General features: G+C 37.6%; 1 protein-coding gene across 13 annotated transcripts in view; it reads left to right on the forward strand.

Moving 5' to 3' along the window:
- The window catches only part of SOX5 (SRY-box transcription factor 5), a 1,012,222-nt gene that overhangs the window by 973,761 nt on the left and 16,315 nt on the right, over positions 1–22,146 (forward strand). For all 13 annotated transcript variants that reach the window (XM_045873750.3, XM_054507151.2, XM_054507149.2 and 10 more), the window contains one exon: positions 5,966–6,111. In XM_045873750.3, the coding sequence (XP_045729706.1) occupies positions 5,966–6,111 (146 nt within the window). The remainder of the gene's footprint in view (positions 1–5,965; positions 6,112–22,146) is intronic.

The following is a 22,146-nucleotide window of genomic DNA, read 5'->3' on the forward strand; positions in this document are numbered from 1 at the left end:
ACAATGTAACAATAAAAGCATATATAAGGTTTTAAAGGAGCATAGAGATGAGAAGTTCTAATGTTGCCAAGGAGCATGCCTGGGGTATATCAGGGAAGTCATTATAGAAGGAGTGACATTTGAATAAAGTCCCAAACACACTAGAAAGAAAGAGTATTTCAGTAAAAGAGAAAAGCTTGAAAGACAGAGGTGGGGGTGGGAGGAGACAGACCAGTGCTTGGAATAGGAAATAGTCTTATGCAGCTTAAGCACAGAACTCTGGAGAGACTAGCAGGAAGTGACGCAGGAAAGATAAGCAGAATGGATATCATGAAGAGACTTTTAGGCCATTGTAAAATGTTTGGAATTTATCCCAGAATGACATTTTTGGGGGAACATTACAGGGTTTCTTGTTCCAGTATATCTGGGAAAAGCTGCATGCTTTTGTTATCTTTTGAAGATTCACAGTGCACATTAACATTATCAAGATCTTGGGAATTTATGCAATGAGAAACCTTTGTCACTTTAATTTAGTATTTCCCACACTTATTTGAACATGGAATTATTTTTTCACAGAATATTACATCTCATCTTCTTATGAAATGCTCCTTTAAGCATTAAGGTATGGAGAGATGGGTTTTTAATCAGGTAAAGTGATGTGATCCAAATTCCTTTCGGGGAGATATTTTGAAATGCTTTACCTGGAAGCAGATAAAGGAGATAGATTCGAGAGTGTAAGCCTAAAGATAGGGAAACCAGTTAAGAGGTTAAGACATTGGCCCAGGTGAGATATGAGGGGCCTTTAGTGAAAGTGGGGACCATGAGAATGAAGAAGACACACATTTGAAAGCTGAGGAGGAAGCATGACTGTCACAACTTGGTTGTCTGTTATATATATGGGGTAAAGGAGATCTCTTAGGTGACCCCCAGCTAACTGAATCGGCCACTGGAAAGGGATATGGAATGTAGAAAGAACAGAATTCCATGCTAGATACGCTGCATTTCAGATACTTAAGAGACATTCAAGTACAGAAACTTGGTAGACAGATATGTGTATCTAAAAATCAGGAAGGATTTGAGGCAGACAGCAGATATTTTATAGTACTTAGGATCACCCCTTGACTCTTCGCGTAGGCTTAGACCAATTGTGGTATTTGGTTTCTAAGGCTGCTGCAACAAATTACCATGAACTAGAAATTGATTGTCTCACTATTTGGAGGCTAGAAATACAAAGTGAAGGTGTCAGCAGGGTTAGTTCCTTCTGGAGGCTCTGGGAAAGAATCTGTTCCATGCCTCTCACCTAGCTCCTTGTGGCTACCGGTAGTCCTTGGTGTTCCCGGCTTAGGATTGATGCATAACTCCAGTCTCTGCCTCCATATTCACAGGGCCTTCTCCCCTGTGTCTCTGTGTCAGATCCTCTCTCCTTTCTAAGAACACCAGTTACTGAATTTAAGGCCCACCTGAAATCCAGGGTGATCTCATTTCAAGATCCTTAATTACATCTGCAAAGACTCTATTTCCAAATAAGGTCACGTTTACAGATACCAGGTTTAGGCCATGGACATATCTTTTTGAAAGACACAATTCAACCCATTACAAGTGGTTTCCCATTTTTCCTTCTACCTTTTAACAGTTTCTTCCTTCTGGAGCAGCTAGAACTCTTTCTGTTTCAATCTTATCCTAAGATTGCTCATGAGTTTCCTAAGCTGACCATGGAATTTAATAACACTAAACCACTTTAAAAATATAAACTTTAAATAGATGCCATATTATACCATTTACCATTTTTGTAATGGAACAGATGTAAGTTTGATGGAAGAGTTAAATGAAATAACACAGGTTATTTCCAGGTTGTCCCTTTATTTTCTGCCCCTGAAAATATATAAAAGGGGCCTTTTTAATTTTGAGAATTTTGTTGGTAGTGATTAAGAAGAAACACCAAGGCATAAAAAATCAAACTGTGGTGAATTTAACAAGGTTACAGAATCTTGCAAATTTCTTATGCTAATGATCCCTAATCTCCATTTCCCAAATCTCATTTGAAGTGCTAACTGGAAGCCATATTGACCATTGCCTTCGCACTTCCCTCCTTAGATTGAGGCTCACCAAACCTCTCCTAAGCATATACCCACCTTCTGATCCTATCTTATGATGCAGTTGGTGCCTAAATATATAATGCAGGCTGAATAAAATCTATCAAGTAATCATTTGGAGGTTTGTGTGGCATGACTCCCTTTCCTTGAACCTCTGTACCAATAAGAAATTATACCCCTTCACATATTTTATCATTATGGTCAAAGCCATACAATAAGACTGCTGAGGGTGAACATATAGAGAAAATGAAAGAGAAAAGAAAAGAAAGGAATTAACATTTTCTGCTGCCTCCTCAGGTACCAAGTGTTATCTACTCCTTCACAAGATGTGTTATTTTGTTTAATTCTTCCATCAACCTAACATTCATTTTGCAGTTGATGGGAATGGAAACCCAATGAGATTGTTATAATTTGGCAAATATCACACTTCCCAAGAAATAGAAACCCAGACCCATCTGCATTCAATGCCTAAATCCTATCTATTTCACTATGCCCTTTTGTAAGTAAACTGACAGTGAATAACTTTCATGGACCATTTATTATGCAAGACTGTATTAACTCATTTATTTATCTAGTGAATGTTATTTCCATTTAACCAATAAGATAATTGAGATTTTAAAAGGTAAAACAACATGTACAATTTATAGAGCTGGTAAGTGGCAAAGTTACGGTTTTAATTCAGACTTTTCCAACTCCAAAATGCCAGCTTTTTCTGAAGATTGTGACTGTGGACCAAATCTAAGGAGGAGACGAAGAACAGATCCCAGGCAAGGCTATGAAGCTGGAAGAGGCAGAGAGGAAAGGGGATCCCATGTTATGATGAGAAATAAAGAAGAAAGGAGTTTCTATAATGAGGGGATTGTCAGTGAGGTCATTCTGCAAGTCATGGCAAGTGTCCCTTGGATTTGGCGATTTAAAAGAGCAAGGGCAGCAGAAGCAAAATTGTAACAGAAATGGAAGAGTGAGGAAGGAACAGGAGAGTATGATAAGAATCTTCGAAGGTTAAGAGAGACAGTTGGAAAGAGAAGACAACACAAAGTTGAAAGAGAAACTTTATTTGCTCATCTCAGGTGGAGAAACTTAAGTACTTACAAATTGAAGTGGTAGAGATGGTGAGGAAGTTCAGATCTGGATGACATAAATGTGAAAGAGCATGACCAATGGAGACGTATAGAAATCTAGAGCATGAGTTGAGGGGATTTGCCTTGAATCAAAGTAGGGGCACCATTTTCACTGAAACAGGAGGAGACAATGGGCAGAAATGGAGACAGATTTGAAACTAGCATGGGGTAGGAGTTGGGGTGGGGGCGGGGCAGAAAGGTGAGAGCTCAGCCTTATCGGTCTTTCCAAAATCGGAGTTGAAGCCATTTGGCAGGAGAGAGGGAATCAGCAAGATTGGTAATTTAGTGACTGTGATGAGAACAAAATGGAAAGAACCAGCACACAATCCTGTTATGATTCAACTCTGTAATATATAAATGGCCTTAAAATTTAACACAGCAGATACAAATGTTAGATTTCATAGAGCATTTTAACTAAAATTCAAGAGTCTCTAAAAGCAAGAAGGTTTATTTTAAAGTGGACGCCTATTTCCACCTGCATAGGAACACACACCTCAAACTGGAAATAGACATTATGGAACATATGTCTGTCAGTTATTCACCCCCATATAATTTGCATCCCTTTTGAATCTATATTAATCATTTTTCCTGCACAACGTTATCTTGGCAGCACCTAAAAACATAAAGAATTCATACTTTTATTCAACGCCATGTGCCAAACCACTTCAAAATGTATTTGTGCTCTGGAGGAGCTAAATAGACTGCGAAAATGCATGATGCCAAGTTGTACATAAACAGGGGTTAGAGCATAGGAAAATCAGGCTGATCCTGTTAAGATCTTTTACTAAATGAACATATCCTGAGACCATCACTGCCCTATAAGAGCCGTATTTCTTTCTAGAGTAGTAGTGTACATGAACAGAATCAGTTCAAGAATAATATATTAAGAAGGTTGTTCAGGAGAACCAAGACAGGATGCTGAGGATAATAGAAGGTTAAAAACAATCATAATTTAAAGTAAGCATTAACCCTAAAGGCTTGACCTAGGTCTAAATAGTTTTTCGTGATTCATATTGTATTCGTAATGAGCAAGGATGTTTTGTTCTTTGAATACGTTCCAATGAATTTAGCTCTGAAAAGCAAAACCTGTAGTCGCTCTCAAGGCTCCTCTTGCTGTCTCCTACACTGGGACTTATCTTTCTGCTTCAAGGAGATCAGAGGATGATGTCTAGCCTGTGCATATCGGAGGGGTGGGGGTGGAGTAGGGAAAGCACGGATCATTTTGAAACCCTCCGGCACTGAAGCACTGTACTGATCTGACACCAGCTTCTTCAATAGAAATGTTTAAGCAGCAAGAAAATATTCTATGTTTTTTGGCAATCAACAGATCAGATAGAAGAGTCTAGCAATACGGCGAGGATGTGTAATCTGACATGATTAGACAAGGCTCTTTAGTACCAGAACATTCATAATTGAGACAAAGAAAGAGTATTAATAACACTTTCCTAACACGGCAGTTAGCCATTTTATATTTCCTTTCTTTAATCTTAGTGTTTTTCAACAAATCATGGGATTTAATAGCGTGTTTTGGCAGATTAGAGGATTTATGGCCCAGATGTTTTTTGTTCTAAAAATGGATTAGGGTGTAAAGTTTGCTGGAATCCATGGAACATGTTGAGGCAAGCCGGTCATTTTATGTGTGATTAGTGCCTGCCTTCTGTCTCACAGTCCCTCCATCTGTCACAATTCACCAATGGATCTGGTTAGATTTAGCCTCATGTCACAAACAAGTCCCTTTTCTGGGCAATTTCATATTATAGATTCAGTTTATGCCATTTTATGCCCTACTTAAAAGATAGGGAGAGTGAAAGATGATATATTAGCTTTCCTTTCAATATTTACAAAACAGTCTTTTCCCATCAGTATTCTACCCTAAAGTCATGCAGACGATCATAATAATGTGCATCAAATAAATAAGTGACCAGTGTTAAAATTAAGTTAAAAAAAATTAGTGTTGCTCCTTACACCTGTTATTCTTTAAAAGAAATATTTTGACAGTTTTTTTTTTTTTTACTTTGGATTGTGGAGCTGTAGAAGCAAGTTGGTCATTTGACCATCTTATTAAGAGTGTGAATTAAGTGTGACTGTGGCTTTCAGTAGCCACAGTTTCTTATCATACAATTCACAGGTGCTTGGTTCCATTCTGTGCTTGAAATTTGTCCCCTGAACTCTTACAAGTTTGTATCCATAGCAAATCACTGCCACCTGTAGTTTACTTCACCATCGGTGGAATTGGGGGGGAGGGGAGGATGACGATCTTCTTTTACTTAGTTAATAATGATTTATTCTTTCTGTATATAACAACCCTAATAGTGCTATATGCAAACTCTAAACTGACCTTTCCAATAGGATGAGAGTGTCAATAATTAGAGCAATAATCATCAATACCTCTATCCGATGGTAACATTCAAATGAGCCTTACATAAAAAATAATCAAAGATAGGTTTTATTTTTGCACTACAAAATATTCAGATAACTGAAAAAATATATATTTTAAGCTTCTTTCCAAGCATATGGGAACAACTATATTTGCCTTAAATATTAAGTTTGCATTACAGATGCTTGGCACCACGTTCACATATGACTGTATGAATCAGGCATTATTGATTACTCATTCATTCATTCATTTTAGACTCATGAAATTGAGAAAGTGCTATATGCCAGCCACTAGCCATTACCCACCCCCCCAAAAAAGACATGAATTTTATGGTAAAAGGTTAACCTATCCATGCATTTTTACCAAACATAGTCTTTGTCCTGTCACATCTTCAGGTTATTTAAATGACCATGATGCTGTCACCAAGGCAATCCAAGAGGCTCGGCAGATGAAGGAGCAGCTTCGGCGGGAGCAGCAGGTGCTTGACGGGAAGGTGGCTGTTGTGAATAGTCTGGGTCTCAATAACTGTCGGACAGAAAAGGTTAGTTCATAAAATAACTGACTTTCCAAAAATGCTTAAATTGCCTAAATGCTTTTTTTCCCCTTTGTTTTCTCTCTTCTCACCACCTCAGAATGAGGGTTCTCCCTCCCTTTTCCCCTCTCTGTCAAGAGTACAGAAATCTTGATGCCCATCCTAATCAAAACCATCTGGAAACGAGATGAGTTATAATTCTCTTCTATCCATCTCCAAACCTTATTGACATTAATATCCCCCTTCCTGCCATCAGTTTGCATTAAAATGGAATGGCATTTGAAATATCTGAGTCTGAGTGAAAGTTTTGCTTTACAGAGATGCTTAACTTGTATTTGGGGATGAGCTGGATTTGAAAATGCTGAATCTTCTTTAATCAGCATAAGCTTGGATGATACCCATGCTCATAGCCTAAGTAACTAGGATCCTGAGCCTGTCATAATATGTTTTCAGTGCAAAGCGCTGTCAAGTTTTAGATGACTGCACAATTGGAAATTTTGACTTTATTATAAAACAAAATATGCTTTTTAAAACTTGGACATTATTATTATACCTAAGCCCAGTGAAACTGCTGAATTTATTTGAGATGTAATAATTTCAAACTCTTTTGTTGAAGCTACATTGTATTTTACTCAGAAAAATAGTATGTTGTTGCAGAATGCTTGGAGTGATGTACTTATCTTGGTCATATTTGATATTTTTGAATTGAAATTTTAACATGTTACTGGGTCTTGTTTTCACAATCCTGTCGCTAAAGAGATACAGTAAATCAGAGGAAAAAAATGATCAGCTATTTAGCAATAACTTGAAAGTTAACTATCGTGGGAAGTTCACGAGACAAACAGCAGTGTCCAGAATGAGCAGATCGCTAATTGGATAGCTTTCTGGTTTCCCAGGTTTTATATGGAATTTAATGTGCAGTCCCTAAGAAGCTTACAATCTGCATAGTGGAGGTGAAATCTATGTGTGATCCCCTCACAACTGTACTTTTCCTCTGGTCCAAACATGGGTCGAAAAGATGGAGAAATGACTCCAATTCCGCTCTGTTTCTGGAGGGGAGAGCAGAGTGTGGTTAGGGAGGCATCCCTGGCAGGCACGCAGCACAGGAAGAGCGATACTGGTGCAGCGAGGAGGGCACAAAATTTTTCTAGCTAAGCACCAGAAGGGAAGGGGAAAAGCAAAGTGACAGCTTTAAGAAGGAATGATAGCAAGCATAAAGGAATTTATATTCAAATATTTAAACATTCTTGAAAGGATGCTTGAACAGAAATTCCTTTTCTCTGCTCCCCATGTAGAAATGAGTTTAACACTCAGCCAGATGCTAATGCAAAGTGACTCAAGCTATTCCTCGCAAGCATGGCTAAATTGCCATTATTTGTTAAGCGCATTGAATTCAGCTGTGGATACAGCAGTTGGTTGCATTCAGCAAGCATCTGTACCCTTTTTTTTTTTTAATCCTCCAAAGCAGAGACAACTCTACCTATCTCCCCCCTCTCCTCCCCTGTGCTGGCTGGGAATTGTCAAGTGACAACCAACCAAATCCTTTTGGACAGGAAGCCTTCATCCTGAGTTCTATATACTTGCAAAACAGGCCTTGTGGTTGGATCAGGGAGCCCATTAAAAGCACTTTGATGGTATGGAAATTCATCTTCATGAAGCTCCTAGGCCCCTAAACAGCATGCTGTTTAGCTGTGGTTACAGATCACTCATTCAGATCGGAGGGCAATAATTGTGCTGACGGCTTGTAAGGCAATGGAAGTACATAAAATAATCCTGGGCCCTCCACCATGGCACTGCGAGTTAATCTTCTCTAATACAGATCAGCTGTTGTTCTAACACATGACTTTATGCCGGCTCCAGTGACTCCACTCGGCCTTTTGATTAAGTACCAGGAGTGGTGCCGTCTGCATTCACTTTACACCATAGTTGTCCATCGTGAGGGGACTTTATTTCCACGTCTCGTTCCTTCTCCACAATCAGACTTTATGTTATTTCTCTGATTAGCACCTTCTCTATCTGTGTTGCAGGAGGGAGCGTTGCCTCTTGTTGAACACCACTGCCTTCAATTTCCCCTTCTCCTTTCTAGCATTATAACTTTTCAGAAATCTATTTTTGGAGTCATACCTGCCGAAGCCTGTTGGCCAATTAAGATGTCTCCATTCTCAAGAAGGCTGTCATCCCCAAATCTCTTCACCATGCCCTTTCGATGCAGTTGAGTTACATCATCAACTACAGTCTTATATTTTTGTGAAAATCTTAAAATATGGAATGAAACAGTTCCATTATTGTAATAATATGGCAGACTTCTGTAAGGTGTAAGTAAATCTTTTCAGCAGAAGGATCTGAATGACACCTTGATACCTGACAATGAAAGTGTGATTTTTGAAGCTCTCTGAGAAGCAGGTGTTAACTGTGGTTGCCTTTTCCTGTTGAACTAGCTTGGGTGCCATTTCTATAATATTAATGATTGATCTATGTGCAACTCATGGGTATGAGATAATGTCAAATTTATGTCCTTTAATGAACACCTGCTATGTATGAGGGGCAGGGCAGTATTGTGTACTTGAGATACTCTATTGAACAAGAAAATATGTCCCCTGCCTTTATAAAGTATAATTTAAATCAAATTATTATTTCGATTGTTAATCATGGCATCTTTAAGTGTGTGAGCCTACTTGTAGGAAGTGAATAAAGGCCCCACCCATTTTGCTTAGCCTATCAGATCATTTCTATACCTGAGTTGACAAAGGTGGCTGCTTATTCTTTTTTTTTTTTTTTAAAGATTTTATTTATTTATTTAACAGAGAGAGACAGAGCGAGAGAGGGAACACAAGCAGGGGGAGAGGGAGAGGGAGAAGCAGGGTTCCCTGCAGAGCAAGGAGCCCGATGCAGGGCTCGAACCCAGGACCCTGGGATCATGACCTGAGCCGAAGGCAGACGCTTAACGACTGAGCCACCCAGGCGCCCCGGTGGCTGCTTATTCTTCCACATAAAGTGACAGCATTATGTCTATTGTGTTGTTTTTCTCCTAATACCTACCTTTTTAATAGATTTTTATAATTGCCCAACTTTACCCATGGCCAGAGCATAGATAGATCAGTAGTTGGTTTGAAATTTTGCTTCGGTTTGAAAAAGACATAAACAGAATATATGATAAGTTTTTTGCACTCTATCATATCATTTGAATACCAAAAGAAGGGCATTTCTCTCACTAAAACAATAATCCCAACTTCCTAAACCCAGAAAGTATGTGAGGTGTAAGGAGTGGGGGGGGGGGTGCGGGGGACGCATGGATTTAAAAAAAAAAAGAAACAGAAAGAATCTGGGAGAAAGGAAAGGGGAAAAGAGGAGAAATCCAGCCTGGTGCTTCCCACCGGTCTGAGAGGTGATAGCACGACCCGAGATCCCTACGTTGGAATCCTGCTGTGGAGATCTGTTTTCTTCAGTACACAAACCTCATACATAGTATTTTCTCCACATTTCAAATGACCAACTTGGTTGTCCCAAGCAGAAAGTCTTAATTCTGAAAAGCTGTAATTGGTAGTAAAAACAATTAGAGGTGTGAAGATAGGGACAAATGTTTTCTAGTAATATGCACCAAAACACATAATGAAAGTCATTTTTACTAAAACACATTTTAATTGAAGACTTCTAAAAGATTTCTCATTTTTTACTTTTCTTGGAAGTGCTTCAACATACCCAAAAACTGTGTATGTCAGGTTTTTTGGAAACTCTGGGACACAGTGTTATTTATAATTGTCATTTCAGGTTAATTATAGCCTGATTGCATATTTGGATAATGTTATCTTTTATCACATAGCTCTTCACAGATTAGTGTTATGGATGGAATAAAAGAAAAATCTTCTCAGGTAGGGAGAATCAGAAAGACCCTCATACACTTAGTTTGTCAAAACCACCCACTTTGCTTCATTAATACCCAAGTGGCACCGTCTTGACCGTATGACCAACTGCATACTCAGGTTCTGACCTTGTGTGTGAAGGTAGCCATAATTAATAGGAAATCATACAGAGCTCAGTTTTTGTCCTGATACTACCAGGCAGTACTAATATAATAGAGACCCGGGGCGCCTGGGTGGCTCAGTCGTTAAGCATCTGCCTTCGGCTCAGGTCATGATCCCAGGGTCCTGGGATCGAGCCCCGCATCGGGCTCCCTGCTCGGCAGGAAGCCTGCTTCTCCCTCTCCCACTCCCCCTGCTTGTGTTCCCTCTCTAGCTGTCTCTCTCTCTCTCTGTCAAATAAATAAAATAAAATCTTATAATAGAGACCCAATGCACCTGACTGCAATGTGGCATAGGAAGAAGTTTCCTTGCTTCTTTCCCTCATTCCCAATGGAGTTATCCTTAAGGGAATGATGCTTATGCTGTAGTATTTGTTAGACATGTGTATCATTACATGGGTCAGGAAGTCTACACACAGTAGCTTCAACAGATAATGATTAATTTTTAGCACGTAATGAAGTTCTGTAGGAGGCAGTTGGTGGCATTAGTTTATCAGCTCAGCGATATCAGGGTTAAAATCTCCAGGATTCTCTTAGCTTTCCCCTTAGGGTCATAAAATGTTGCCATACCTAGAGCTATGCCACGAAGACAGGCCAGCCCGGGAAGGAGAAGCAGTTTTCTCTTTGCCCTTTTCAGTCCTCTTTCACACAGAGATGTGTTTCATTCCTTCTTCATTCACATGGGGGTGTTTCTTACGTTATTCACATAGAGATGTTTCACTGCACCCCTCAAGCAGACTTCCATAAACATCTCATTTGGGTAGAAATGGGTTGAACGCGCACCTTTAAGACAATTACTGGCCAAAAGCAAGAGAAGCTGCCTTAAGTTGATCATGAATTACATTTGGGGACTGAATTAGAGACCTTAGCTTATCCTCCTGGAGATCAAGGGATAGCTTAAGATCAAAGAGTATTTTGGCAGAGAAGAAAAGGACCAGCATGGCTATCAAATAGGAAAAGGCCATTGTAAGCCACAAAACTCTCAGATATTTTCTTCGTGAAAACTTCATGAAAGCATGAAAATATTTTCTTCATGAAACTGGTTTGTTTTGGTTGTGTTAGATTTGTTGTCATCTATCTAACCACTTTCGTTCTTGGCATTATTATGTGTTCAGGGCCTTATACCTTGTCTGTGGTTCTTAAAGAAGTAAAGCGCACATAAATACGCACAGACACACACACACACACACACCCCCCAACATTGCTTGGGTGACAGATTAAACCAATGAAAGTGTGTTCTCTCACATGTTTCTACATGTTAAAGCCGACTTCTGTACTACTTTCATATATAAGACAGATGTCACTCACAAAAATATACATGCAGATGCGTGCGTCTGTTTTTTACCATAGAGAATTCACCCACCAAGCAAACACTAATTGCCTACAGTGTACCTGAAATCTAAATCTCTACACATGCTATGAATTCCTCTATTACTGCAAGTAAGAATACCTGGCAAAATGCCTTACTTTTCCTTCTGAGGTTCAGTGAAAATTCATTGCAAATTTCCATAGAATAAGGGGGAAATTTAGAGAATCAGAGGTATATTTTAAACTGTAATTTATTCAACAATGATAGCAGTCTCTCTTTTCACTTGTCAGTCATACTCCTAAGAAAGCCTTACCACCTACTATACAGACTCATTTGTAAACATAGGTTAATTTTTATCACTCTGCTGCTTGGACACTCTTCCGTTACAACCTCCTCTTTTTCAGCTATTGTCAACCTCTTTCTTTCCCTTTAACAGAGTGCCAAACATGAAATGACAGTGACCAATGTTGACTTAATGTGGATGTTTAATAATGAAAAAAAGTGTGTCAGTCCCAGCATTAGTTACAAATGGCAGTAAGTGTATCGGATGGCAGCCCTGTAATAATTTTACATCCATCATTCTTTCCTGATGCTTCGCTGGCCATCTGATGGATGGGGCCAGCAGTGTTAACTCTTCAGAAACTGACACAGTGTATCTAGTTCAGCATTATCTAACACATGCTCCTTCCCTCCCATAAGGACAAGGCATGTGAGGAATTGTGAATTACAGGTTTTGCTTTGAAAAAGTGAATATGAAGGGATTCATGCCTCTGCATTCAGGGGAAGACACTACAATTAATTAATGATTTATGGATGGCTTTTGTAGATCTTGCCTTTAGCCAAAATGAATTCTAGAAGTCAAATTAGAGCTAGATATTTCAGTGGTTAGAGGAAAAAATTCATGAAGGAGGAAGGCGTGTTAGGTAAATCCTTCCAGAGGAAGTGAGATAGATCCCTTGCCTCACCATGACAAAGCAGGAGCTTTTGGGGTGGGGGTGGGGGGGATGGCGTGGTTGTGTGTGAGCACTCGTGTGTGATTTTTAAAAAACCCCCAAACTTTTAAGACTGCTGGTTGGAATTTGTCTAGGAAAAATTACAGTGACGCAAATTATGAATATTTTTCTTTATAAAAGTGAGTATGTATTATTTTTTAATCTCTACATTTACATATTAATTATTCCATGACTTTAAAAGACACACACAAATCTGACGTTGAATGCTTGCCTTTTTATTATTGGAGTCTCTCTACTCTGAAAATTTATATAAAATGGATAGGGAACTGCTTTCTAGGCAACTAATTATTAGGAAATCTAGACCAGCTTTTTATGTGCAAGTTGGCATTTGATCCTTAGGTTTTCTTCTCTTTTGTTTTTCATTCATAAAACCTTCTTAATTCTGAGTGTCTTAGCTAGGGAACACTTCTTATGGGACAGGAAGGCAGAGGAAAACCCCTTAGTGAATATTATCAGCACAGAGCAGCCAGTTTTTAAAGACCATGACAAAAAGGCAAATAGGTATTATGTCATCATCCATCCATCACTCTAGATGTCAGCCTTTCAATAATTCCAATCGACATTCTCGACAGGCTGGTGCAAGTTAAAGGGGCTGTTTGTTTCTAGAAATTGAGTATGGGCTGTCTATAGCCTTTTGTTCCAGATGGTTTTCTTCTGTGTCTTTTCATTTCTTTCTTTTTCTTTCTTTTCTTTTTGGGGGTATTTAATTGAAATACATGCCGAGTTTGCAGACTGCAAAGATCAGAGCTGTTTTCGTCCAGCAGTGGTAACTATGCATTAAACATTTTGATTTGTTTGAGCTTGAAGTTTAGTCCTTTTTTGCCATTTGCTTCATGGAGTTTGTGTATATTTACAGCCTCTGCATTTAATGGCCACATGCCTTATTTTCACAGATGGCCAGTGGAAGACTTTTTCTTTCTCTTAGTATAGCCCGCTTTCAGTTTTGCTACATTTGTCACAGTGCCACTACTTCAGCTAGCAAGTGCCCACGCTTGGTGGGGAGCAATTATGGTGTGAGTTTTTAAGGAGCTTTTTAAAGGTTTTTTTTTCCAGTAAACTTTTTATGGTTTAATTTTCAAGCCTAGAAAAGCTGTGCATGTTTTCAAACAGAGAGTCTTGTGTTCTTTACATCATTCTGGTAGAGGGGTTAGTGCAGGATGGTCCAATAAAATGAGACACACAGGGCATGCCAAATTGGGCTTTCGGATAGACACCCACAGGCCTCTCTGATGATTGAAATTGTCTATTCATTTAAAGACACAAGGAGATGCTCACAATAGTATTCCTGAGAAAAGCAAGTTTGAAAACACCACGTAGAGAATGATCCAGATATTTTTAAAGTATGGACCTCTGTTGCGTAGATAAAACACTAGAAGAATAAGATGCTATAGTGATGCCAAGGTGTTAGGGTTGTAACTTGGTACACAGGGGCCCACATTTCTGACTTTTCTAAATTTCCTATAAGTAAAGTAAGGATCACTTTTGTTTTTGGACCAGAAGTGTTCTCTTTAAAAACCTGATGTACTAAGAATGGTCTTTCCTTCTCTCCTCCCTTGCTCCTATCCTCATCCCCAAGATCGAATAGCTGCCTTCAAGACAATTAAACAGTAAAGCACTGAAATAATTAGAGACATTTGTTTTTCAATTACCCTCTTATGTTTACTAGATGTGTTGCATTCTCTATTGTCATTTATTGCAAACTACTTTACCAATATGGATTAAAAATTATGAGGAAACTATTGTGAATTGTGCATGCATTTCAAAGGATCTCATTGAATCTCCACAAGCCTACCGCTTCTCCTTTTTTTACAAATGAGAAAGACTTGCTTATGGGTCATAGGAATAATAATGGCTATTGCTGTTTATTTTGTGCTTTATCCTTTTCAAAGTGATTTCGCATCAGGTTGCAACCTTATACTGTAATATGAGCAGAACAGCATTCTATCTTTGTTTTAAAAATAAAAATGAGATTTGAGAAGTTTTTAGGAATTCCAGTGGGAGATCAGTTTTTAAGCCAAGGTCTTGTGGCTTGGAGTTCAGTCTCTCTTCTAAAGGACCGTGCTGAAGAAGTTCGAGAAAGTACTCAGTGCCTGATGATTAGCTTGTGCTCCAGTATTGGTCATGTATATTAGTTAGTACAGTCTTGAGGCTTTATTACAGAAATCTCATTTAAGCAATCCCCATCTCCATAATATGTACATCGTTCTTCCCATTCTTTGTTTTTCCTGTGTCTGTTCCCTTCCTAAGTCTCTCTTCCTTCACCGCGCACCACCAGCCTCTTCACTAAAGGATGAGCTAGGAAAACAAAAGGAACACACTCCATCTTATTTGTTTTGCTTCTCGTAAGCAGTGCTGATAAAACATGTAAAGTTTTAGCTGTTGATTAAATTGAGATTCTAAATATCTGTTCTAATCTGTATTTTTCTCTCCCTTCCCTTAAAACAACCATGGATAATTGAAAAGTGAACTATCACTCTGATGTGCCCGTTTCTATTTGTCAGACCCAGCATTTCTGAACCAAGCCATGACTCTTTAAAACAGTCCAATTATATTTATTTAACTGAGGTGACTGCTGGCTACTGAGGCTACATTCATAAGAAAGCTAACAGTTTTATAGCTTTTATTCCATGAAAAGGAAAAATTAAAGAGAAAAATTCTATACATTTCTGCAGCTCAATAACTGGGTTACCCATTGTTTATAGAACAATTATCGTCAGACAATGTTCAAGTTTTGTGTTTACATCTATGTAGCCCTCCCACCTACCGGACATCCTGCCTTGGTGGTGAATTCTATTGTTTTTCTTTGTTGGCCTCCTGTTTTTCTCACGTTAACCCTTTTGATTTAACTTAGTGCACACAGTATCTCTATCTGCCCTGCTTTGAAATATAACAAGGTCTTTTTTTAGACTTTGGTAGAATGCTGACCACATACACAAACATTTGAAAACTCAGGTCTTAGTTTTTTCTTCCCCTGCCTTCCCGTTTCCACATGTACACAGCATAAGCAAAGGCCAGTGTTTTGCCTTGACGGTGTTCATGTGTGCCTTCTTTGTGACTGATTTGTTTTCTACAGATTCCTTTGAGTGGCTTTTTTGTGCATGAATCTCCCAGGCCTCAGTGACTTCTTCCTGTCCCTGGCAGTGGTTTTCTGTTTTAAGGACTAAATTAGTACTGTTGAATTTGAGCATATAACTGTGTTTTTCACAAAGTACCTGAATCTGTGAATCTGATTGTTTCCGTGAATTTGGCAGTCTCTTCACAAAATATAACCCTATGTTTTTTCTTCATAATTTGAAATCTCTCCCTTGACTTTAAGAAAATGATGGCAGATTTTTGATGACTGGCAGAATTCTCAATTATAAGTGGAGGGCCCTTAAGGTTTGAAACTTAAAAACTTTTGAGAGAACTGTCATTTATGATAGAGAAAATATGTATAGCTTTATATATTGGTCACAATTTTTTAGTTTTGTTTTAGGGAGTGTCCAGTAAAGTAGGACATAGAATTGCAGGTTTGAAAGACAATGAAAAGGGCCTTGAATTTCCTATTCAGTATTTTTAATATGTCAGACATAGGTAGTCCTATGTCTAATACTCAAAAATTTCCAAAAAGGGGAAATTTTTTACATCTTGAGGCAGCTCATTTAATGGACAGACACCTCTGACTATTAGACAATTCTTTGTGGTTCATTATATTTCACCTGATAACTTAAAGCCATCGGTCAGTGTTGTATCTCTTGACTGTATAGAGCCAAATTCTATCGCTTTTCACAAATAAGAGGGCTCGATTCTTTTTTGTTTAAATAAGTTAATTCTTAAGATATTTAAAGACAGGTATTTTGTACCTGCTTTTCCCATCCCATTCAACTTTCTTTTTCAGGGCCCAATGCATCTTCTCCATCATGACAATAAGGATATTGATAGGAACATAATCCAAAGCTGAGTTAAGCCCAAAACATTATGACCATTGAGCATCCCTGGTCTGCATTCCAGTTCCTGTAGAAAAATAAACTAAGGTCATTATAATATTGTTTTTGTTAATGAATCCATACTGGCTTTTTGTTGTCACTACATCCTCTATTACATGCTCTTAGCCGATGTTTGTAACCATCAGCTCTGTCTTTTCTGGAACATACATTAAGTGCTCAGATCATTGTTCCTCAAATTTCTCTCTTCTTTCATAAGTCAGAATTAATTGTCATTAACTTTCTAATATTTCTCCTACTTTAAATCAGTTCTTTAAAAATCAGAGGAATTCATCAATTTTATCTACAAGTCATGCTACTATCTTGGATAATTATTCATCTGGATTAAGACTTGAATTCATAGAAACTGTGTTTCCTTCAAAACCATTCTGTCTATCTTCAACTTTACAATACTTTTTAAGAAAACTTGATCTGCCAGTACATTTCAATTTGACCAGATTGCCTGATGAAACTAAGTTTCTAAGAAATTTAGATGAAATTATACTTCAGGAAACATTCATGAAGGTGGCTACCAAATTTCATGGAAGGAAATTAGACTGTGAACAAAATTATGTGTTCTAATTCATGATTTTCTCCACTAGGAGAATCTCTGGATATTGAAAAAGAAAACATCAAGATTAAATAAGGATGATTTTGTAGATGAGTAGATCAGAAGCCATTTATGGACCTTTCCAACTCCTTAGTTTCCATATCTCTATGACTGATCTTCTGATGGAAATATTCCTGAAGGATACCAGATTTCAGGGTACTGATGTGTCTGGAAATATCCCACTGGGTACATTCACATTTGACCAGAGTAAAATTAGTGAATTATTTCTTCAACTTACGTTTTTGTTAGTCTTGGAGGGAAGTGTGTGTGTGTGTGCCTGTGTGTGAGCAGAGAGAGAGAGAATGTATTTGTATATATTTTATATACAGTTTACAAGAAAGCCTTTTCTCCCATTTGTGCTGTTAGATTATGTGGGTGGATGATTATTTTTTAGAAAATGGCGTTCTCAATAAGCAAGGGTGGAACCGAGAGGTTGAGGGGGTGGACATATGCATTATTTCTTTGTATTTTACTTAAGCTGATGAGAAAAATCTCCAAATGATAAATCATTATGACATTATAAATAATCTTTCATCTTCTTTGGTGGTCTGTGAGGTTCACATAATTGGAGGGTTAAAAACCTTTTTTGTTTCATTCTTCCTCCCATGTCATTAGTATAGAAGTAGACCATAAAAAAAAAAGTGCAGCCAGAAGGGGTTTAACTGTTACTGAGTCAACATTTGACAGTCACACTCTATTCTGTCATTTCATGCATGTGCTTTTTATGAGTTTTATAGCTTTGTGAGCTTTATTTCAGGGATGTCCATTATGATAGCTGATCCACAGCCCATCTCTCTTTGTGTATGTGTGTCTGCTGGGGAGCAAAGCTCATCACTTATACGAATCCCAATTTCAAGGAGTAACAGAGGAACCATTTAGTCATGCATTGTTTAATTTAGGATTAGGTAACTAAGGAAATATCTACCTCCTCTAAAACAGAGTTTTTGTGTGTTTTTTGTTTTGTTTTGTTTTTGACTGCTCTATGGAATAAAACAGGATATTCGTTTGAGCCTCTGTAAACAGTGAATTTTTAGTTATTTTCTGTATAAATTGAAGTAATGGAATAGGAGAAGTTTTCAATTTGTTCATCATGTCTGAACATCAAATAGAAAATAAAAAAGATTAAATACATTATTTTAGATGATAGACAAGATAAATGAAAAAAATCTCAACAATTTTTAGAGTTGTTAGCAAAATTCTCCTTTTGAATGCATATTTGTCCACTGCTTTAGCCATAGAAAATAAAAGGTCATAACCATGGCAAGTTACTTAATACTGTTATTGAACTAACTATTCCTGTAATTCATGTATGTTAGGAAGAATCTTTATTTTTTCAATTTCCTTCATTGACTTCTTTCCCTAATATTAAAAGCACAGATATTTTAATTTTTTAAGCTGATGAGAATCTATCATTATATTTAAACCCCATTTTACAAATTAGGATTCTGGGACTCAGAGAGGAGAATTGATTTGTTTAAAGTAACATAGCTAATATACACAGCTGAGTTTGGTTAAGAAGAAATGTTTTGGATCCCCAAACCCATTATTTTCTATATGGGTCATTTTCTATATTTTCAAATATGTCCTCTTCCCATTAATCCCTATGGTCTTTTGCCATTCAGAATGTACAGATCTTTACTGACTACTTCTAATCAACTCATTGCTTACATCTCTAGATATTTCTTGGCTTTCCTTGTTGATTCCCACCATAGCCTGGTGTCATGCACAAACAATACATGTGTTGTTTTCTACTAAGCAAGTCAATTGAATGAGCCCCAGAGCCCAAGACCAGCTGCTAAATTGACTAAGTGAATATTAGCACGGTAATAATACTTCTTTAAATGCTGGGTTTAGAATCATTTATTTGACCCCCCAAAAACTACATGATCTAAAACTTTATTTTCTTCTGTAGATGAGATACAGTTCATTTGGATTCTTGCTCAAGTCAACATAGGATCAGAAGATTTTTCAAGTAAAAATAGACTTTACCTAATGTTGCCCCTTGATCTCAGTAAACCTACAGTATTGTATAAGATTTGATTAGCCAGGTAGGAATCATCTTTCCAAAGGAAATCTTATTGTTATCCAATTGCTAATTTGTATTCAAGAGAGAAAGCATACAGGTCATCTTGTTTGATCCTTATTTATAAATTCTCAAGACTCTTTCATTTTGACTACTTTGTAGTAATTAATATGCTTGTACCCTCTACTCTGAGATTACTTAGAGCATTTCAGAATGTTAGCAAGTATTTCTTTAAATGTGTTTATTTTTCTTTAATTTTTGCTTTATTTCTTTTTTTTTTTAAAGATTTTATTTATTTATTTGAGAGAGAGAATGAGAGAGAGAGCATGAGAGGGGGGAGGGTCAGAGGGAGAAGCAGACTCCCTGCTGAGCAGGGAGCCCAATGCGGGACTCGATCCAGGGACTCCAGGATCATGACCTGAGCCGAAGGCAGTCGCTTAACCAACTGAGCCACCCAGGCGCCCAATTTTTGCTTTATTTCTGATAGAAAAAAGGTAGATGAGAGAAAACCAGTGAATCTTGTCAGTTTCAGACCAACATTTCAATAGTACTGAAGGGCAGTAAAGTAAAAGCGCTGTACTGGATTTTTATTCAAGAACACTGATCTTAAAGTGGGGGCATGAGGTGTTCTTTTTCTGTACAAATTCTTGACTAATGTGTTTTTTATTAAAGCCAGATGGGACTAAGAGTCTAAACTTTGGTAAAAATTATCACTTGTGCCCATCAGCATTTTTTTCTGCTTCCCCAAACTCAATTTCTTGTTTCCCATTTCAGCATCTTCCCATTTCCCCCCTCCTACCTGATTTCAAACTGCACTTATTTTATTTCAGCTACCTCTGTTAATTAGTTAATTAAGAGAGGGAAAGAGTGGGGGGAGGGGTAGAGAAAGAGGGAGAGAGACAATCTCAAGCAGGCTCCACACCCAGCGCGGAGCCCTATGCAGGGCTCAATCTCACAACCCTGAGATCATGACCTAAGCCAAAATCAAGAGTCAGACACTTAATCCACTGAACCACCCAGGCAACCTCAGCTGCCTCTATTTAGAAAAGATTAATTTAATTATAGGAACTTTGGGAATCAAAATATTACCTTATTGAGCTATGTTGGCATGTTTGAAAAGAGGCTTTTAGAAAGGGAAAGATTTAATCCAAGGAACAGAATCTTAAATGGTTGAATTTTAGACATGGTAGTGCATAGATGGACTTTCTGGGGACAGGGACAGCCAGGGATGCTGGAATTGGAAGGAGTAGGATCAGAGGGATCTTCTCAAGGTACCAGCATTTGTGCTTTATAACATATGGCTGATTCTTTCTCCTCCTATATACCTATAGATTGAATTTAAACTTTTGAGAACTATTCTTAAATTCAACTCATTCTTCTGATGTTTCAGTATATTATCTGGACAACTATCCACATAAAGATTTATATATACTCCCTACATAAGAACGAAATATATGGGACACCTGGATGGATCCTGGGTGGCTCAGTCGGTTAAGCATCTGCTTTCAGCTCAGGTCATGATTCGGTATCCTGGGATCGAGCCCCACATCGGGTTCCCTGCTCAGTGGGAGACTGCTTCTCTCTCTGCACCTCCCCCTGCTCGTGTTCTCTCCAGCTCTCTCTCTCTCTGAGATAAATAAGTAGAATCTTAAAATTTTTTAAAAAAGTACTAAAAATAAACTTTTATTTACTATAGGATCAATTTTCATGTGAAATTCTATGGTAATTATTTGCCATGGAACCATTGTGTTTTAATATACCATATATTTACTATAGAACCACTTAGGTTTTAGTATAGCCCCCTTACCTCAATTCTTTTAAGTCTTCTGAATTTATTGTCTGCAAGGGTTTTTAAAATGTGCCAATGTTACCATTTTGATTTACATGCTGTTGTAAGGTGTTTTAATTAAAGGCACACCACACATTCTCTAATTCCTCCAGTCACATCTCATTTCCCTGTTCACATGTCTGAGAATCAGCTATGCAAAAAGTCACAAAAACAGTGCAGCTCACCCTGTTGACTTCCACTATCTCGCATGGACATGTTCTTGGGAAGTATTATACATTCCATTTTGGGTAACTAATTAAATAATTTTATTATGTTGTATACTTTAGGGGTAGATGATTAGAGTTCACTTACTGTAAAAACTGATGGTTAGTTTCCTGCCCATCATTTGCTAATTTTAGCTCTTGGTAAGATGGCACAAGATTCATACAGCTGAACTCACCTTAGAAGTCACTCAACATTTCGTCCTTTTTCTACTCCAATTGCTTTCATTTTGCTTCTTCTTCTTCTTAAAAGACTTTGCTTCAGAATGGAAAACTCTTTCTAAAACATGTAGCATTTATTGCCCTATCCACCATTAAATCAAAACCTGAGAGGCAATCCATGCCTAGTACATTCCCCAAAGATAGTACAGTAAAGTCTTCATTGACTGGAGATGATCAAATCATGTTGATGGACTATGTGTGTGTGTGTGTGTGTGTGTGTTTAATGTAACTGTCTTCTATTTTAACAGCTACATTTACTATAAAGAGAGTCTGTTAAGCTGGTGTCCTTGGTGCTCCTGTTCTTAGCTGAATATATACAACAGACTCTCAGCAAAAGAAATCCAGAGCATATAAAGCAGCAGAAAATACCAATTTCACACAAACTAATTGGATCATTTTCTACATTTTTAAATATATAATTTATTTCAACTTAGTACTATATTATCCTATAGAACTCGAGTTGTTATCAACTATTTTGTTTCCAATTTCCCTGCTATGTTTTATACTAATGGACAATTAAATATTTTTTCTACTAAATCATGTAAAGAATATGATGAATAGGAGTTCCAAGGCCACTAAATTTAGAGAATTTTTTATCTAGTATGTACAATTGTAATACTGTCAGAGATTTTGTAGAGATAAAGTATATACTATATTAAGAATATCAATACCCTAATGGTTCTTGGTGGGAACATTAGTTGGACCCCTTTACATATAATACAATTATTTTAAGTAGTTAATTATTTTCTGTGAACATTTTATTATGTCAATAGCTATCCCACAGTATATGTGGTTCATTTGTACAGTTCATGATGGTGTTCCTCAGAAAATGAGGTAA

The sequence above is a fragment of the Mirounga angustirostris genome, unplaced genomic scaffold, assembly GCF_029215605.1.
Source record: "Mirounga angustirostris isolate CCGP_5_RB_7025 unplaced genomic scaffold, mMirAng1.0.hap1 SCAF_5, whole genome shotgun sequence".
Lineage (NCBI taxonomy): Eukaryota > Metazoa > Chordata > Mammalia > Carnivora > Phocidae > Mirounga > Mirounga angustirostris.